Source organism: Sciurus carolinensis, unplaced genomic scaffold (genome assembly GCF_902686445.1).
Source record: "Sciurus carolinensis unplaced genomic scaffold, mSciCar1.2, whole genome shotgun sequence".
NCBI classification, from domain to species: Eukaryota; Metazoa; Chordata; class Mammalia; order Rodentia; family Sciuridae; genus Sciurus; species Sciurus carolinensis.
Genome location: NW_025920389.1, coordinates 46,003 through 62,949, shown reverse-complemented (window position 1 = coordinate 62,949; position 16,947 = coordinate 46,003). Strand labels below are relative to the sequence as shown.

General features: G+C 51.8%; 1 protein-coding gene and 1 long non-coding RNA gene across 2 annotated transcripts; both read right to left on the bottom strand.

Moving 5' to 3' along the window:
• Positions 1-1,827: 1,827 nt before the first annotated feature.
• Positions 1,828-7,867, bottom strand: Il37 (interleukin 37). The gene is made up of 6 exons (XM_047538257.1): positions 7,739-7,867; positions 5,959-6,090; positions 5,318-5,380; positions 3,121-3,240; positions 2,698-2,840; positions 1,828-2,160 (listed from the first exon to the last, which is right to left on the bottom strand). Exons 2-6 carry the CDS (start codon positions 6,038-6,040, stop codon positions 1,948-1,950), a joined length of 621 nt encoding a protein of 206 aa, XP_047394213.1. The 5' UTR covers positions 6,041-6,090; positions 7,739-7,867; the 3' UTR covers positions 1,828-1,947.
• Positions 7,868-10,167: 2,300 nt separating this feature from the next.
• On the bottom strand, positions 10,168-14,661 carry LOC124975671 (uncharacterized). The gene is made up of 3 exons (XR_007106915.1): positions 13,374-14,661; positions 11,837-11,961; positions 10,168-10,533 (listed from the first exon to the last, which is right to left on the bottom strand). It is a non-coding gene; the product is annotated as an uncharacterized LOC124975671 (long non-coding RNA).
• Between the last annotated feature and the right edge of the window lie 2,286 nt (positions 14,662-16,947).

Sequence of the window (16,947 nt, the reverse complement as noted above, 5' to 3'; positions counted from 1 at the left end):
ATGTCCCAAACGCCTACGGCAGCACCTCAGGGCATGTGACCCTGGGAATTTGTGTTTTACACAGTGAGTTGTAACATGGACTGCCAGGCGGGAAGAAGGAGCAGGACAGATGGCAGACCATGCCGATCTCCTGCACGGTCAGCCTCCTCAAAGCCAGGGTCAGCCTGCCCGCCTCTTTCCTGCTGGACTGTAAGGGAGCCAGGGCGCCGGCGGACAGGGGCAGCCCTGGCTTGGAGTCCAGGAGGGTCCGTGAAGAAGACAGTCCCTCCTCTCCAAAGCATCAGTGTCACCTACGCACATTCTAAAATGCTAAACATGCCAAATACTTTTTTTTTTTTTTTTTTTCCTGACCCTTGGGCTAGAATCAGGCTCCATCAGCTGCAGCATCAAACAGAAGAGCCTGGCCAACCCAGCCCCGCTCTGCCTGTGCGGCCTCGCCTGGCCCTCAGCATCTGGGACACTGTCTTACTCCCTGCTCACACTGGGTCTGGCCTTCTGCCTGGCTCCCATGGCCTTCTGCTAGGGTTAGCTCGTCAATTCTACTTTAATGACAGTCACTGGACCGGTAGGATACCGTCTGGTGGTGGACCCAGAGCTTCCTGTCATTTCCGGCCTGCTAGAAATGTCTGATGCTGGTTCTTCAGCACATCCTTCAATTTTAAAAACTAGTCTGGGGCAGAATAATGCCCCCCCTAAGACACCCACACCCCGATCTCCAGAATCTGCAAATCATGTTGTGCTGTGTGGCACAGGGACTTGGCAGCGGAGAGGGCAGCTGGGTCACCCAGGCAGGCCCAGTGTGAATGATCAGAGTCCCTAGAAGTGAGGAAGGAAGGCGGGAGGGTCAGAGCGCCGTGCAGTAAGAAGACCCGACCAGCCATTGCAGCTTTGAAGGTGGCAGAAGGGACCGTGGGGAAGGAAGGCAACCTCTAGCTGCTGCAAAGGCAGGAAATGGCTTCTCCCAGAGTCCAGAAGCAACGCCTGCTGACACCTTGATTTTAGCCCACAGAGGCCCACTGTGGACGCACCTCCAGAACCATGAGAGAATACACATTGCGTTGATTTAAACCATTAAGTGACATTCCTCACAGCAGCAGTAAGAAGCATGCACGCCCAATCTCCTCCCTGTCAGCTCCCTGGTGTTTTAGTAGACTTTTTACTTAAGTAAACTGAAGGTGATTAATATTACTTGCAACCTAAGAAGCAAAACTAGTAGAGGGCTAGTTTCCACTCCTCCCTCCTGGCCCTGACTGTTTCCAGGCGCAGGTGCTGCTTCACCAGCTGTCCTTGAGGAGCCCTGAGCCCTGCTTAGTGACAGAACCTGCCTGCCACCAGGCCTCCCAGATGCTGACTGGCCGCTCGCCTGGTCTCTGCTGCCACCTGACCCAGACGCCCTGTCTCTGTGCCTTCCCCCCACCCTTGTCAGGTGACTCTGCTACCTGTCTGAGACCCACCCACCCCTTTCCACGTGTCGCTTCAGTAGATGGTGACTAGCTGTCACCGCTCTTCATTGCACACTGTACCCTGGACACACTCAGCCACTCTGTGCACTTCTCCTCAGTCAATCCCACAGGGTCGCCACACGGCAGGAAGAGCTCTTTCCAGAGCGAGGCACGCACCCCACAGTGACTTCCCTGGCAAGCGTCAGGCTGGGCCTGGCCGGATCGCACAATGTGACACACCCCACAGCCTCTGCTGGCTCAGGGTAGCAGAAGCCAGAACCTGATTTCCTCTACGAAGTCCGTCATCAGGCAACCCTTCTTTCTACAAGCCTCAAACACAGACCCCTCAAGTGTGAATGAGAAATGAAACTCACGGACACGGACATTAGTGAGCAGGCTTCGTGTTCCTCTCTGACTGGCGCGAGTCAGAGAACAAGGCAGAGGAAGGCGGCTGTCGGGCGGGACAGTTTCTTCATCGCTACCCCTACTGGCTCCTTTCAGTTTTTCAAACTTTCACGAACGAAAACTCGGTATGTTTCCATATCCCGGTTTTATTTGTCACTCCAACAGGTTCACGGAGATTGCAGGAAGTGCAGATGAACCACCCCTGGTGGGCAGCGGACTCCAGGAAATGCCGAGAGCCCACCTGAGACTTGTAAAAGACGTAGCCCTGACGCGCTGCTTCCTTCAGAGAGGCCAGGCTCATCAGCTTCTTCTTCTGTGAGATGAAAGAGGTGACAGATAGCAGAGGCTTCGAGAGGGAAAAGCCAGCGCGCAGGCTCTTGCTCCAGGCCTTTGCCCGGAGAGGAGGAAAAGATGGGGGCAGACGGCCTTTGGGAAAGCTGGTGCCCCGCTTGGCGCTGTGTTTCCAGGGATGGTAAGTGTCCACGCCTTCTCTTCCACACCCCTCCCCAGAATTAAAGATCAATAGACAGACAGGCCTGGTGTGACCCCATCCCCCAGGAGGCTGAGGCAGGAGGACCTCACGTTGGAGGCCAGCCTCAGCAACTTAGCAAGGCCCTGTCTCAAAATAAAAGAATTGTTTTAAAAAGACTGGGGTTGGAGCTCAATGGTTAAGCGCCCCTGGGTTCAATCCCTGGAACCAAAAAAATAGAAATAAAAAGCAGAGAGAGAGAAAAGCAGGGCTCTCCGCATGTTCTTAAGAGATGGATCAGAACCACGCCTTAGATCTGCAGCCAGCTTCATGCCACTCTGGGGCCACTGAGGGCACGGGAAGCCAGGCTGGGAAACTCACCTTCAGCTGAAGGGACGGATATCTTTTCCCTTTGGGCTTCTCACAGCAGAGACAGAGCTCCCCTTTAGAGACGGCCAAGAAAATCGGACTCCCTTTCTCCTCAGAGGCCGGAGCGGAAGGTGAGGCCAGCACATGGAAGGTCTCTGCAAAGACAGAACAGGGTCCGTTCTCAGAGCAGGGTGTCCCTGCGGTCTGCCTGACTCAGCCTCGCCCCGCCCCGCGGCTCAGGATCAAGGGCCCTCCCCCCGGCTGGCCCAGCCTCCTCCTCCAAGCCTTTCCGGAAGGCCCCCCTCTGAAGTGGTCATGCCCTTTATCCAATTTCTAGAGCTCCTTGGGCTTCTCACCATGACCACAGCCTGCTGGCCCTGGGGGTGTCCCCAGCCCATGCAAAGAGAGCCCTCACCTTGGTGGACTACGAGTTACCTGGACGTATGTAGCTTTTATTTGGAACTGCTTTGAGAATCCCAGAGTCCAGGACCAACACTTTTTGATCACGGTCGAAAATGATAAATTTCTGGGGCTCATTGACCTTCACTTTTGGACCTAGACAAACATGGCTAGACATCAACACATCCCAGCGAAAAGGAGACTCGGTCCATCTTCTCCACGTCCCAGGGTGCCAGCCCCAGCTCCCCACACTTGCCCATCACCGAGCCCCCTTCCACTCCAGGGTTTATGCCTTGCGTGGGACAAGCGTGTTGGCACCAGGCATAAACACGTGGGGTCCAGATTTTCACAGCTGGATTCAAATCTGAGCTTGGTTCATTACTGCTTTGGGACCGGGAACAAGCTACTGAATCTTTCCAAAGCCGAACATCCTAGTTTGTGAAATGGGGACATTAAAATTAGCTACCTGAGAGATGGTTGTGAGGATTTAAATGCTTGCTGAATGAGCAGCACTTACCCAAGCTGAGACCAAGAACACGGCAAACATGGCTTGTGGTCACCCACTAACTAAACTCTGGGCATCGTGCCAACAGCAACGCCTGGGTGGGAGAGACCCCCCGCCCGACTGCCTGGTCCAAGAGAGTGATAGTGGGCAAGCAGGTGGGGGAGCACCAAGGTGGGCAGACCCAGGCACTCAGGGCCGTCCAGGGAGGAGCCGGAACTGCAGGGGCTCCGTAGGAAGCCACAGGGGTGGCCCCCAATCCTGGAGGAACCTCTTAAAGCTGCAGGAACAGACATGAGAGTGGCCAAGGAGTCGCCCAGGCTGTGGGTTCCTCAGCAGGAGCCTCCAGATCTAGGCCAAGACTGGCAGGGACGGGTGGCCATGCAGGGTCAACATGATACTGTGACCATGTGGCACCCACCCCTGCAGGACGCCAGGGCACGGGAACCCGTGACAGAGTTCTCAGGCAGAGTCTTTCCAAGGCCTCTCTCTCCTCAGGCAGGGTCAAAGCCTCTGCCCAGCTTCTCAGGGGACTGACCCTGGTCTCCTCCCCAGGGACCTGGGAGGCTCCTCCTGCCGCCTCTGTGGCCCTCTGTGTCCTCTGAGTGGGTGGCATCCTCTGGCTGCCCAGCTCTCTGCCCTGACCCCTTGGGCCTGCACTCAGGAATCAGGATCCCCATCTCAACACTGGGCAGCACGGTCAACTCCCAGGCAGGTCCCCTGTCTGGCTTGCCTGTGACCCTCCACAGCCTCCACAGAGCCCCAATGGGGGACTCTCAGTGTTATGGGAGGGCTGACCAGCCCCAGGCCAGATCCTGAGTCACTCCATGGTGACGTGGGGCGGAGGAGACCCCTTCTCTCAGCCCCGGCTTCCACCCTACTCTCCTAGCGGTCTGAGTCCCTGGGGCAGGGGCCGTGGGGTGGGGAGCACTGAGCTAGACCCTGAGCCTTTCAGCTTCTCCCCCTGGCTGTGCACAAAATGCCCTGGGCTGGTGGGTGTCTGTGTGCCCTGAGGCTGAGGCTGGTGCCTGGATCCCCTGAGGCTGAGGCTAGAGTCTGCATCCCCTGGGGCTGTGACTGGAATCTGGATCCCCTGGGACTGACTGGTATCTTGATCCCCTGGGGCTGTGACTGGAATCTGGATCCCCTGGGGCTGTGACTGGTATCTGGATCCCCTGGGGCTGTGACTGGATCCCCTGGACTGGCGTCTCTGGACCCTGTGCTGAGCAGGAGGTGGTGAGCCACAACCCTGAATCAGGCAGACGGCACCTGTGGCTTCCTCCCCCTGTCACCTGGGAAGGTGACCGCACCACTCTGCCTCAGTTCCCACACCCAGAATGTGGTGATGGAAGCAGCTTCCTCCGGGGCAGCTGGGGGTGGCGCACAGGGGAGCAGCTGCCAAGGACTCCAGGGCGGGAAGCCCCTGGGGCGCCCCTGCTGGACACCCCTGTTTCTCGCAGTGCTCAGGGAGGCCAGGGGTCAGCCTCCTGGCAGAGGTCAGAGGGCATTCAGAAGGCTCCCAGGTTCAAAGCCTTCCTCCCGCCCCGGGCCCCACGAGTGGGTTACTGCCCCTCTTTGCACAGGCCCACCTTGCTCGTCCTTCCTGGAGACTCTCTGGATGAGGTTCCCCTCCACAGAGGGGAAGCACCCTTGGGAGCTCCAGTCTATGAGGCCCGGCAGAACCATCCCGTCCCCACCCTCGGCCACCCACCCTGCACCCAGGGACCTTACCTGTGCAGGCAGAAGTCACAGAGGCTGGGCTCTGGCCTGGCTCCAGGGGGCTTGTGGCTGAATCTGCGATCAGAGACAGCAAGGTGAACACAGGCAGTCAGGATTTTCCAGGCATTTAGAAGCTCTAGGGGTCACTTAATTCTGTGATTTGTTTGGTTTGTGCAGAGAAATACAGAACAGAGAGACAGTAACGACATTTAAAAACAGCTTCCCTGGACACACGTTGCAAAAGAGAGAAGAAAGTCAGGGGTCAGCCTCTGGCAGGTGGCAGGCCTCTGTCTTCATGCCCCACACGCAGACCCAAGTCTCATCTGGCTGCCATCTGAGGCTGCCTTCCTCCAGGAGGGCCAGAGCCCTGCCCGGAGCCACTGTCCAGTGCAGCCCCTCCACGCAGGCCTCCTTTCCTCAGATGCGATGGATGTGTGAGCCGCCCTCGCCCTGAGCCCAAGGTGGGAACAGTCCATTCGTCCACCACCGCGTGCTGGAGCACCTGAGGCAAACCTTCCTCTCCTTTCTGGATCCTTCTTGTCAGATCCATTTACCAGGGAAGTTCCACAGCTCACTAGCTGGGCGAGGCCAGCAGGAAGCTGCTGCTCTCAGATTCTTCTCTGGCCCTGCTCTGAGTTTTTCCCCAAATTTACCTTCTGAGCAGCACTGGGGTTCATCTCTTTCCCAGTCTTGGGAGTCCATGTTCTCTTCTGTGTTGTCCTCCAAAACAGACATCTTCGATGTTGGTGAGATGACTCAGCAGGAGACAGGATGAAGCACAGGACCTGAGTGGACCGACAGGGAATCAGCTCCATGTCCCCAAAGTGGCGTCTGGCCTTGCTGCTGCTTGGAAGTTCTCACTGCCTGCAGGAAGGCCCCGCAGAGCAGGACCACATCCCTCCATCACGCCTCCAACGCAAACTATGGGTCAGGACACCAACGCTCAGGTCACAATATCACTTTAGTGAATCTTGACACCATTTCATAAAAATGATAGAGTAAAAAGCTCAAAGTGCTTCGCTCTTTGGACTGGCAAACTATGGCCCACGGGCTACATCTGGCCCGCTTGTTTTGTGTTTAAATAAAGTTTTATTATCCTCATTTACACAGTGTCTAGGGTTGCTTTGGGGGCTGCAATAACAGAGTTCAGTACTTGAGAGACAGAAACCAGTAATGCCTAAAATACCATCTGAGTCTTTCTGTAAATGTTGCTGACTCCTAAGTAACCTGATCTTTACCTAACAGAGGACAATTTCTTTATAAGATCTTGCCAAGAAACACTAAGTTTTCAAAGGCCCAGACAGCTCGACTCCTGATTTCTCGGGTAGGTAGATTTCCACTTTTGCTTCACCAGGAGTGGTTGGAGGAGAGATAATTATATAAATCCTTTATGCTCTATTTCATCTGATGAAGAACTTTCCCAACATTAGTCCAGGTCAACACAGGAAAAGAAATGGAGCATGAACTCTTAATCCCATTTTACAGATGAGAAACCTGAGGTCATGTGACTTCCAGGCGGGCACCACCTGCAAGTGTGCCAAGTTGGCATTTTTGTGTGAAAACCTGATCCGCAGAGAACAGCTGAACCAAATTCTCCTGACACAGGAGAACCAAATTATCTTGCAATAAACAAAAATGACAGGGAAGGACTCCAGGGCTCAGCATCAGGGACAGTGGACAGGAGGGAAGGTAACCACCAGGCAGCTCTGGGAGCTGGCGGAGCTGATGGTCTTTAAGGGCCGCAATGTCTACCATTAAGTCTTAAGTTGTTGTTTGGTGGCACCCTGAATTCACAGAGCACAACTGAACACAGAGAACTGATGGATGGCCCTTCAGAACACACAGCGAATTTGACAAGACATCAGAAGAAGACATGCCTGCCAGAAAAGCAGGTACCCAAAGATGTGAAGATTCTTACGGTGCTGCTACCCACAGAGGAAAGAATGCTACCCCAGGCTGGAGGACCTGGGGACTCCCTGTGAGCTGCTTACGGAATTTGGCACCTTAGCAAGACAATGCAGGTGCCTCCCACTGAATTCCCTAAGGAAGTCACAGACAAGCCATCTGAGCCCTCCCTTTTCAAGGTCACTCAGTCTCGAATTCCAAAACCGCTTTCCAAAAGCCAGTACTTTCTAGACCCTGAAATCTGTCTTCTCAGCTTACAGAGAAGGTGCTGGCATCACCAGGGCTGGCAGGTCTCCTAAGCCCGCGTCTGCCTGGCTCCCAGTCACACCACACCACTGTCACAGGCAGTTACTGGGGCCAGGGGCCTGGAGGTGGGGGCGTCTCAGAGGAAACACTCCCAAGTTCAGGAAGCCCTAAAGAGACAGGCTTGTAGTGGGGAGAAAAGGAAGGCAAGGTCAGCTCCTGACACCTCCCGTCCAGGTCAATGGGCCTCTAGTGGGAGGCAGGGGAAGGGTGGAGGCCACCTACCTGGCCCAGCTCCCTGAGGTCTGCGACTCCTGGAGCCCTCTGTCTTCTGCGCTTATAAACCCTGGTCTGGAGCAGCCACACTCCTCCTGATTTGGGACGATCAATATGGGAGTGGGTGTTTAAATGCAATGACGACATTCCTGTAGCCAGTGATAAACAGCTTTCTGGGTTATCAGACACCTCTCATCACCTTCCGGTTTCCATGCCAACAGTGTAAACAAATTCCCGTGGGGTAGCATCACTCTGCCAAGGCCTGTGCCTCAGCCACTCAACACACTTCAAGGCCCCAGAGCTTCGTAGCTGCCCATTCTGTCCAACTGTGAAGGAGGAGGAAACAGAGGTAAGTGAAGAAAAGAAGAGACGCCAGGTCCAGGTCAGCCAGTGAGCCTGGGAGGGTCGGAAGACCTCCTTCTCACGCAGATTCTCAGCCCCGATTCCAAAGTCCCCATGTTCCAGAGAAAAATGTCCTCCTCCCTGCTGACTTCTGGGTGGACTCGAGCGCCAGCACTACCAGCCCCATCTCTCAACAGGGTTCACCCGGGTCCCCTCGTACTCATTTTCCACCCACATTTATGCGACACACCATTCAGAAGTGAGTTGGGCAAATTATTTTGTAACCTTCCTTTCCTATTTAGTATGGTGAGTTTTCCAATCAATGTGAGATTGCAAACATCATTCCATTTCATCAATACTTTTCTACACTATTATTTTTAATAACAGCACTACTTTTAATAAAGTGTTATCTTTAATTGCCAAAGCATTTCACAAATTGTCTGAAGAGCTGGATAAATGTTACTCTTTTAATGGCTAGAAGGAAGATCCCTAATCCAGCTGCTAAATTCTTTTTTATTCTTTTTTCTTTTTTTAATTATTTGTTCTAATAGTTGTACATGACCATAGAATGCATTTATACATTTTGATAGATGATACATAGAGTGTTTCTCCAATTCTTCTGATTGTACATGTTGCAGGATCACATTGGTCCTATGTGCACATGAGGTAATAATGTCTGCTTCCCTCTACCGTCCTTCCCCTTACCCTTTCCCCTCCCTTCACTCCCTTCTACCTAATATAAACTCACTCTATTCTTCCCTAGCACCCCCTTATTGTGAATTAGCATCTGCATATCAGAGAAAACATTCAGCCTTTGGTTTTTTGGAATTGGCTTATTTCACTTTGTGTGATAGTCTCCAGTTCCATCCATTTACCAGCAAATGCCATCATTTCATTCTTTATGGCTGAGTAATATTCCACTGTGTATATGTACCACACTTTCTTTATCCATTCATCTGTTGAAGGGCACCTAGGTTGGTTTTATAGTTTAGCTATTGTGAGTTGAGCTGCTATAAACACTGATGTGGCTGTGTCACTGTCGTATGCTGATTTTAAGTCCTTTGAGTATAAACCAAGGAGTGGGACAGCTGGGTCAAATAGTGATTCCATTCCTAGTTTTATGATTTCTGAGGAATCTTCATCTAACCACCAAATTCTTAATGAGAGACATTTTGTTAAAGAACTCTGGATAAATCTCCTAGGATAGGGATGAGATTATGAAGGACAAAAGGAAGCAAACCCAAAATGAAATCAAAATTGCTACTAGTTATTTGAAGGAAGCCGGGAGGTAACTGCAAGCACTTTCCTGGTGCTGGTTTCTGAGTGAAGGAGGATGTGCCCAGCACGGCTCTCAGGATGGGGAAGAGGCAGGGCGGCGGGAGCGCCGGGTCAGGTCGGCACAGAAGAGACCTGGAGTCACTCCAAGAGGGGAGACGGGGTGTGTCTACAGCGGGCCTGGGGTGTTGGTGTGAAGGCTCACCTTGACTGCCACGTTGATGGCCTGTTCCAACACCGAGACACAGGGAGGCCCAAGAGGAGGACAAGGGACAACCCACATGTGCCTGCGGCAGACTCGGGAGGGCACGTCAGGTTGATAGACAGCTGTGGAGGTGTCTGTGAGCCCGGATGTGCGGGAGCTTCCATCTTCGTGAATATCATTGATCATTCCTAAAGCATCAATTCCTAGATGTGTAATCACTAGGTCAAAGAACTCGTTTTATTTTTTATACTTTTTATGTTTATGCTTTTTATGTATTTATATACTTTTTATGTGTTTATATACTTTTATGTCTTTATACTTTTGTATGTTACAGTGGTTTTAAGAACTAAACATAATTTATTAGATGATTTTTTCCACTTTTCTAACTACTGCAAAGCAATCAGTACTCAGAAGTTTCAGCCGTTGTCAAGTTCCTGTGTGTGTGTGTGTGTGTTTGCATATATGTTTTGTAGTGTGTGTGTGTGTATGTGTGTGTTTGCATATATGTTTTGTAGTGTGCATGTGTTTGGGAGAGTGCATATCTACTTTGCATGGGGAGGCATGGCATATATATATATGTGGGTTTGGGGACGTTTTGTATGTTGTGTGTGTTGTGATTGTATATGTTGTGTATTTTGCGTGTCTGTCGTATGTTGTGTGGGCATATTTATTTTGTGTGATTTTGTGGGTATGCTTGCCACGTGTGTGTTGGAGAAGGGAGAGGCTTTTGCATGATTTGCAAGGTGCAGCAGATTCTCGGGTAAGGCATCCCTACCTTGCAGCAGAGCGGAGAGGGAGGCAGGACTAGAGGGCTCCACTTCAAGCCAGCCTCCCAGGTTCAGGTGGGGTGTGCTGGGAGACACGCCGCGGGGATTAGGAGAATTATGAGCCAGCTCTGCCGCTGGGATGCCAGCAGCTCTCAGCCACTCCTCAGATGTCTCTGTATACATGAGACCCGCTGGACGCCTCCAGCTGCAGAGACCTGCAGGACACCAAGGGGCAGTTACGCACAGGGAACTTGACAAGGGAGACCTGTGCCTCTCACCAGACACCCACCCCAGGCCTGCATCACTGTGGGCAGCCGTGGCTGCTGTCCAGGGAGCACAGCCAGGAGGGTGTCCGTCTTCCCGCCAGCCTTCCCACACTGACCCGCTCCTTCCCCTTCTGGCGGCTCCCTCATCCACATGCAGTTTTCAGGAACTTACTCCCACTGTATTCCTGCTGTTGTCGTTTATTTGTGCTATGAGACATTGGCATTTCACAGGGTTGAGGGAAATACTCTGAAGAGAATCTTCCAGAACTTCTTCTGGAAATTCCAAGAGCACCTCATCCCTTGGCGATGATTGCATTTTTAAAAGCCTTCATTGCATGCAAAGTCCTTTGTACCACCTATTACCCTACAGCCTCCAGTGGCTTGGGCCATGTCTCTGGGTCAAGGGGTAGCCAGTTATTGTCCCCAAGCAACCACGGCATCATATTGACAGCAAAACCCAAAAGCTGTCCTCCCAGCCACACACTCCTATGTCCCCCTCAGGTCCCTCCTCCACATACTGCAGCACCCACGCATCACGGGTCACGTGTGCATGGTGAGATCCTGGAATCCATACTCTCTGCTTCTCTAGTGTCTCCTGAGTTGATTTTGGGGGAAGAGCCAGCAGTGCATGGTAGGTGGCCATCCTTAGGGGCTGTGATTTATTGCAGGGTGGGAGGCAAGGAAGGCCCAGGCCTCCCCAGGGGAAAGAATGGGTGCAGGTCCTGGGTCTGTCCGACACACAGAGCAGTATAGGCCTGGGTTAGGAAGGGGAGAGAGTAGCTGGACATGTGGAGTCTGTGTCCAGACACCAGAGGCCAAGAAGCCAGGGTTCAGTTTAGGGCTTGACAACATGTCCAGGCCCCAGCTGCCCAGAGGGCCTGTGGCTGAGCAGCTCCAATAGTGGCCTAAGGACTTCTGCCCCCTCAAACTGGGCAGCGCCAACTGCCCATGTTCTGGTGGGCCTGCCTGCCAGGAGCTCTGAGTTTCCATCCAAATTAAATGTTCTCCAGTGACTCTTCACAAACTACCTTCCCGTGACGCCAATACCAACCCCCAGGTGTAAATACCTGCAACAGAGAGAACTAGCATTTCAGAAAAGTCACGCCTCTTGCCCAAGATCCCGCGGCTGGAGGTCCATGTCCCTCAGCAATGGCTGGTCTCCCACACCTGAGGAGGCCCAAGGGGCGCCACAGCTGGACTCAGGTTGCTCTCTGGCCCTTGCCCATCCCTGACCCTGACGAGGGGGACTTACAGGTGTGGGGACAGGTGTGCAGGTGGCACAGGCCCAATGACAACATGGTGGAGTTGGGGCTGCAGGGTGCCAAGGGGTCATCCACGGCAGCTTTGGACTCATGGAGGAAATTCTTAGTCTTTCATCTGTGGAGATAAAGTAGAACTTTAAGGAAAAATTCAATATAGATCAAGACCTGCGTCGAGCACTTCTTATGGCTTTGTTGTAATTCAGTTATGAAATCATCTTGTTTTTTCTTTAAATTCGGAAGTGTTCTCGGGCTTCGGGTCAATAAGAGCTGGGAGACGCGTGCGTGTTCGTTCGGGCCACCTCTGAGACGCACTGGGTTCTCGGCTGTCTTCCTCGTCTGCTCGGCACGGGGTCTGGAGACCCCAGGCCAGTCCCCTGCCCCAGGTGAACGTGGGAGCTGAGCCTCCCTTCCTCCAGGTCAAATGTCAGCAAAGGCCAGAGGTGAGAGGCGCAGGTGGTTGAGAGGGGCGGCCACGGCTGCTCCTGCTGCTGCGGCACGGGCGCGAGCTGGCTCTGCCGTCTCGTCTTGTTGAACTGCCCGCTGGCTCCCGGGCGCCCTGTGCCAGCCCCACAGCCCTGGCTCCTCGTCAGGACCGTGATCCTTGGAATCTGGGCGTGGTGGCTCTCAAGGTGTGGCCCTCAGACCACCTGCACCCACAGAGCCTAGAGATGCAGATTCTCACCCCAACCCAGAAGCCCACGCGCGTCAGGAACTCTGGGGTCGAAGGTCAAGGGGGCATGTTGGGGCAGGCCGGCCCGGCCATGCTCATGCCTGGGAAGGGCTGGGAACGCTGTCCCTCAGGAGAGGAAGGCAGGGCCTGAACACCACGGGCACCCCACCTCATGGGGTGCAGGGCGCTGAGCACAGCAGTGCCTAAGAGGAGGCTGCTCCAGGCTGAGGCTGAGACAGTGGGGCCTCTGTGAGGCCAGGGTGGGAGGGAGATCAGGAAAAGACGGAGGGGTCCGAGAATGCTTCCCAGGCAAAGCAGGGCAGGGCCGTGCTCCCCGCGACCTCTTTCCATAGCTCCTCCGCCCCACGTCACGGTCACCATGGAGTGACTCAGGATCTGGCCTGGGGCTGGTCAGCCCTCCCATAACACTGAGAGTCCCCCATTGGGGCTCTGTGGAGGCTGTGGAGGGTCACAGGCAAGCCAGACAGGGGACCTGCCTGGGAGCTGACCGTGCTGCCCAGTGTTGAGATGGGGATCCTGATTCCTGAGTGCAGGCCCAAGGGGTCAGGGCAGAGAGCTGGGCAGCCAGAGGATGCCACCCACTCAGAGGACACAGAGGGCCACAGAGGCGGCAGGAGGAGCCTCCCAGGTCCCTGGGGAGGAGACCAGGGTCAGTCCCCTGAGAAGCTGGGCAGAGGCTTTGACCCTGCCTGAGGAGAGAGAGGCCTTGGAAAGACTCTGCCTGAGAACTCTGTCACAGGTTCCCGTGCCCTGGCGTCCTGCAGGAGCGGGTGCTGCATGGTCACAGTATCATGTTGACCCTGCATGGCTGCCGGTCCCTGCCAGTCTTGGCCTACCTGGAGGCTCCTGCTGAGGAACCCACAGCCTGGGCGACTCCTTGGCCACTCTCATGTCTGTTCCTGCTGGTTTAAGAGGTTCCTCCAGGATTGGGGGCCACCCCTGTGGCTTCCTATGGAGCCCCTGCAGTGCTGGCTTTGTCTTGCACCAGGCTCCTGGGGGTCTCCTCTCCCCAGGTCCCACCCACACTGTTCTATGCCTCTCCCTTGGCCCAGAGAGAAAAGAGATCTCCCCGCCCCCCGGCACTGGGATGCCCTAGTCTTAGGGAAGAGGACTGGTCATTAAAAAAATCAATAGTGATAAAGAAGTTTTTGGTTTTTTTGAAGGTCCAGCCACCTCGTTAAATACTGTCCATTAAGCAACTTGAATTCCAAGGCGAGTTCCCGTGGGTCGGCTCTATCGCAGCATGAGAAGCCTGCATGCTGGGAGGATTTAGGAAGCTGCTCTTGGTCCCACGATACCAAGCGAGAGATCACAGACAGGAACTACTTCTACCTGAGAGCTGAGCCAGGGACAAGGAGGGGACAAGGAGGGACAAACCCCGCAGCCCTCGGCTGATGGTGGGAGGTACAGGAAGTGCACTCTCCACCGTTCCAGAGCACAGCTCACACCCAGCCCAGGGGAACAGGCTTCCACGGAGCTGGCGGAACTTCTCAGTCTTAATGCAAAGGGAGAACACTGTCCTTTTTCTCCCCACACCGGGTCCATGCCCTGGTGGAAGGAAGGTCTGACACAGGGCAGACGCTGGAGAGGGGGTCAGTGTGTGCCTCACCCCCTCCTCTCTGGCTGCAGGCGGGAATTCAGGAAGAAGGCACACTCTCCTCTCTGCTGCTGCTCTGCTCCTGGAGGAACCTAGGTTGACCCCAGATCCGATTCTGGGATCCTCCGCTCAAGTGTGGCCAGTCACCCACAGAATGACTCAGGGTTCTGCAGACAAAAACTCCCTTGGGCAACTAATTCCTAGGTCTGGACTCTGGGGAGCAAGTAACAGGAAATCCAACAGAGTAAAGATCCAGCGCACATTCTGTAATCCAACGGTCAAAGAATTGGAGTGCTACTTGATAATCAGTTTGATTCCTGCCTCCCATGTCCTGGGCGACCACAGGAGGCTGTCCTCTCTCATGATTCAGGCGACAGCACAGCGGCGAGGGCAGCAAGGCTAATTCTCTGCTCAAGACTAGCCATGCCCGAGGGTCTGGTCAGTGTAGTGGGGACTGATCCATCTGCAGAGCCATGGTGGGGACATTCAGTCAGAGTACATCATCCAAAGGAGATTGGCAGTGCCTTATCTCAGGAAGTATTTGGTGAAGGAAGACAAGACAGGTCCCACACAGGTACCATAAACCCCAACAGGTGGGAGGAGCGTGAAGGGAATCTGGGTCAGATGGCAGTTACTGGATGCTCCAGATAAGCCTCCAATCAGCAGGCTCACCAGTAAGCACCAAGGCCCATCATAGGAATGAGGCTCAGAGGACTAATGACTTAGAGGCTGGGGCATTAGTCAGTGAGCAGGACAGAACCCAGAATAAGACACCGAATGGGAAAGTAGAAATTATGTGACCATGTTTACTATGAGAAGCTCTTGGAAGTCAGTAAAGAGGTGGTTGCAATCCCCATCATACCCATCATAGTCTGCAATTAACATCTTCTGCATGCCAGGTTGCTCATTTCAACACCAAGATTTTTTAACCAACATTTGAATGTAAATATTTGACATGTATTGCATAGTTGTTGGATATTGTATACCGCATACATCCTTGAGGTCAGATGCATTAGTCCGGTTGACCAAATACTCTCTCTCCTCATGGTTGAAGTACATTAAGAACTCCCACTTTGACATAGATTTATTATTGGCCTTATATGTTTGGAAGTCATATTATTAGGCGCATATACATTTAGAAATGTTATAGCTCCCTGTTGAACTGAAGCTTTTATCTCGAAGGAGTGACCCCTTTATCTCTATCAATGCTTATTGTCTTAAAGTCTTCTTTGTCAAATATGGCAATCTTTTTAAATTAGTTTTCAGGTGGTATATTTTATATACATACATATAGATGGTGTTTATTTCTATGCATGTATTTACCTACAAAATTCACAACAAATAAAACAAAACAGAATATATAGAATACCTTCTAGGACTTCTTAGGACCAGAGATTTTATTGATACAGTTCAAAGAATAAGTTTTTTACTTGTGACAACCAAGATGAACACACTTAAGTTACATGGCAGCCTTGTTAAAACAATTTTATATTATCACTGAAATTTCAACTTTATGTTAAATGAAATATAAAAGATTGATGAAATAATTTAAACTTTTCCAAAATCTTCTATTAAACAGACAAAAATCACCTCCAATATTTAAAATATTTACAGCAATCCTGTTATGGGTCGCAACTTAAGAACAGAAAGATCACCACTAAGAAGTCCAAATTTGAGAGTCGGTCCAAATTAAGCTGGTCGGCTGACTGTCTCACACAATGCCCCCCAAAAATGGCTATTGGGAGAACAGCCCCAGTCAAAGGGTTGTAGGGGTTCTGATACCAAAAATTACATTAATCATAAGTGTCTGTTGCTATGATCCAAAATTACATAATAACATCATGAGATCATCGACAGAGGGGGAAGTGGGTCACCTAGGTACAAACTAAAGAATGGTTGCTAACATCCACACAATCACTGTTCACATGGTACATTGTTTAGGAGCAATAGGAATCAAAAGAGAGCAATTCTTTACTACATAGGAGTTGCCATTGTATATAATTAAGCATGTCAAACCAAGTAACTGATGATGGGCACAGAGGCGGGGTGTTCCCATGGGAGAAACTTATGTCCTACATAACATGGAGTCTCAGAGCAAAATGGAGTCTGTTTAGTCATTTCCCTTAGAGTCTGGCCTATGACATTCTCATGGAGTCAGATCTGTCAGTCCATCACATTCCCCACTGGTTTTATGTACATAATCAAATCATTGATTCATTAGTAGTATATAGGTGATTATAGTGATTGTGCAACACCATTAGCTTAACAGACTGGATTCTATCTCTAACACATTTAGTTAAACAGTTTATCATGCATGGCCCAATTAAAAGTCCCAACATAACTAGGATGAGAGGTCTCACCATCGTGGTTATTAGTTAACCAGGGGGACCAAGAGAATAGATTTTGTTACCAATGTTTTTCAGTTTTTTAACTTTTTTTACTTTTTTTTTGAGCCTCTTTTAAATCAAAGATAAACTATCATGAATGACATCTGAGTGGTTAGTATAGAAACAATAGGTCTCCCCTAAGGTCATACATAATTTTCCTTATTTTAAAAATAGCAAATTTAATCCCCTTCTATTTTGTAGAACTACTTCAGCAAGTGAATCAAGGGAGTTTTCTAAGTGACTTACAGAGTTTTCTAACTCACTTAAGTCCAAATCTATTTGTCTACTTAAAGTTTTGAAATCCTGGTTTCCAGTAATCAGGGCAGTGGTTCCTAAAGCTGTGGAGCCCGCTATACCTTCCAACTAGGAGGGGATCTAAGACAGGGGCCGCTTGTTTAGATATTAGTCCCATATGTTTTCTTCTTC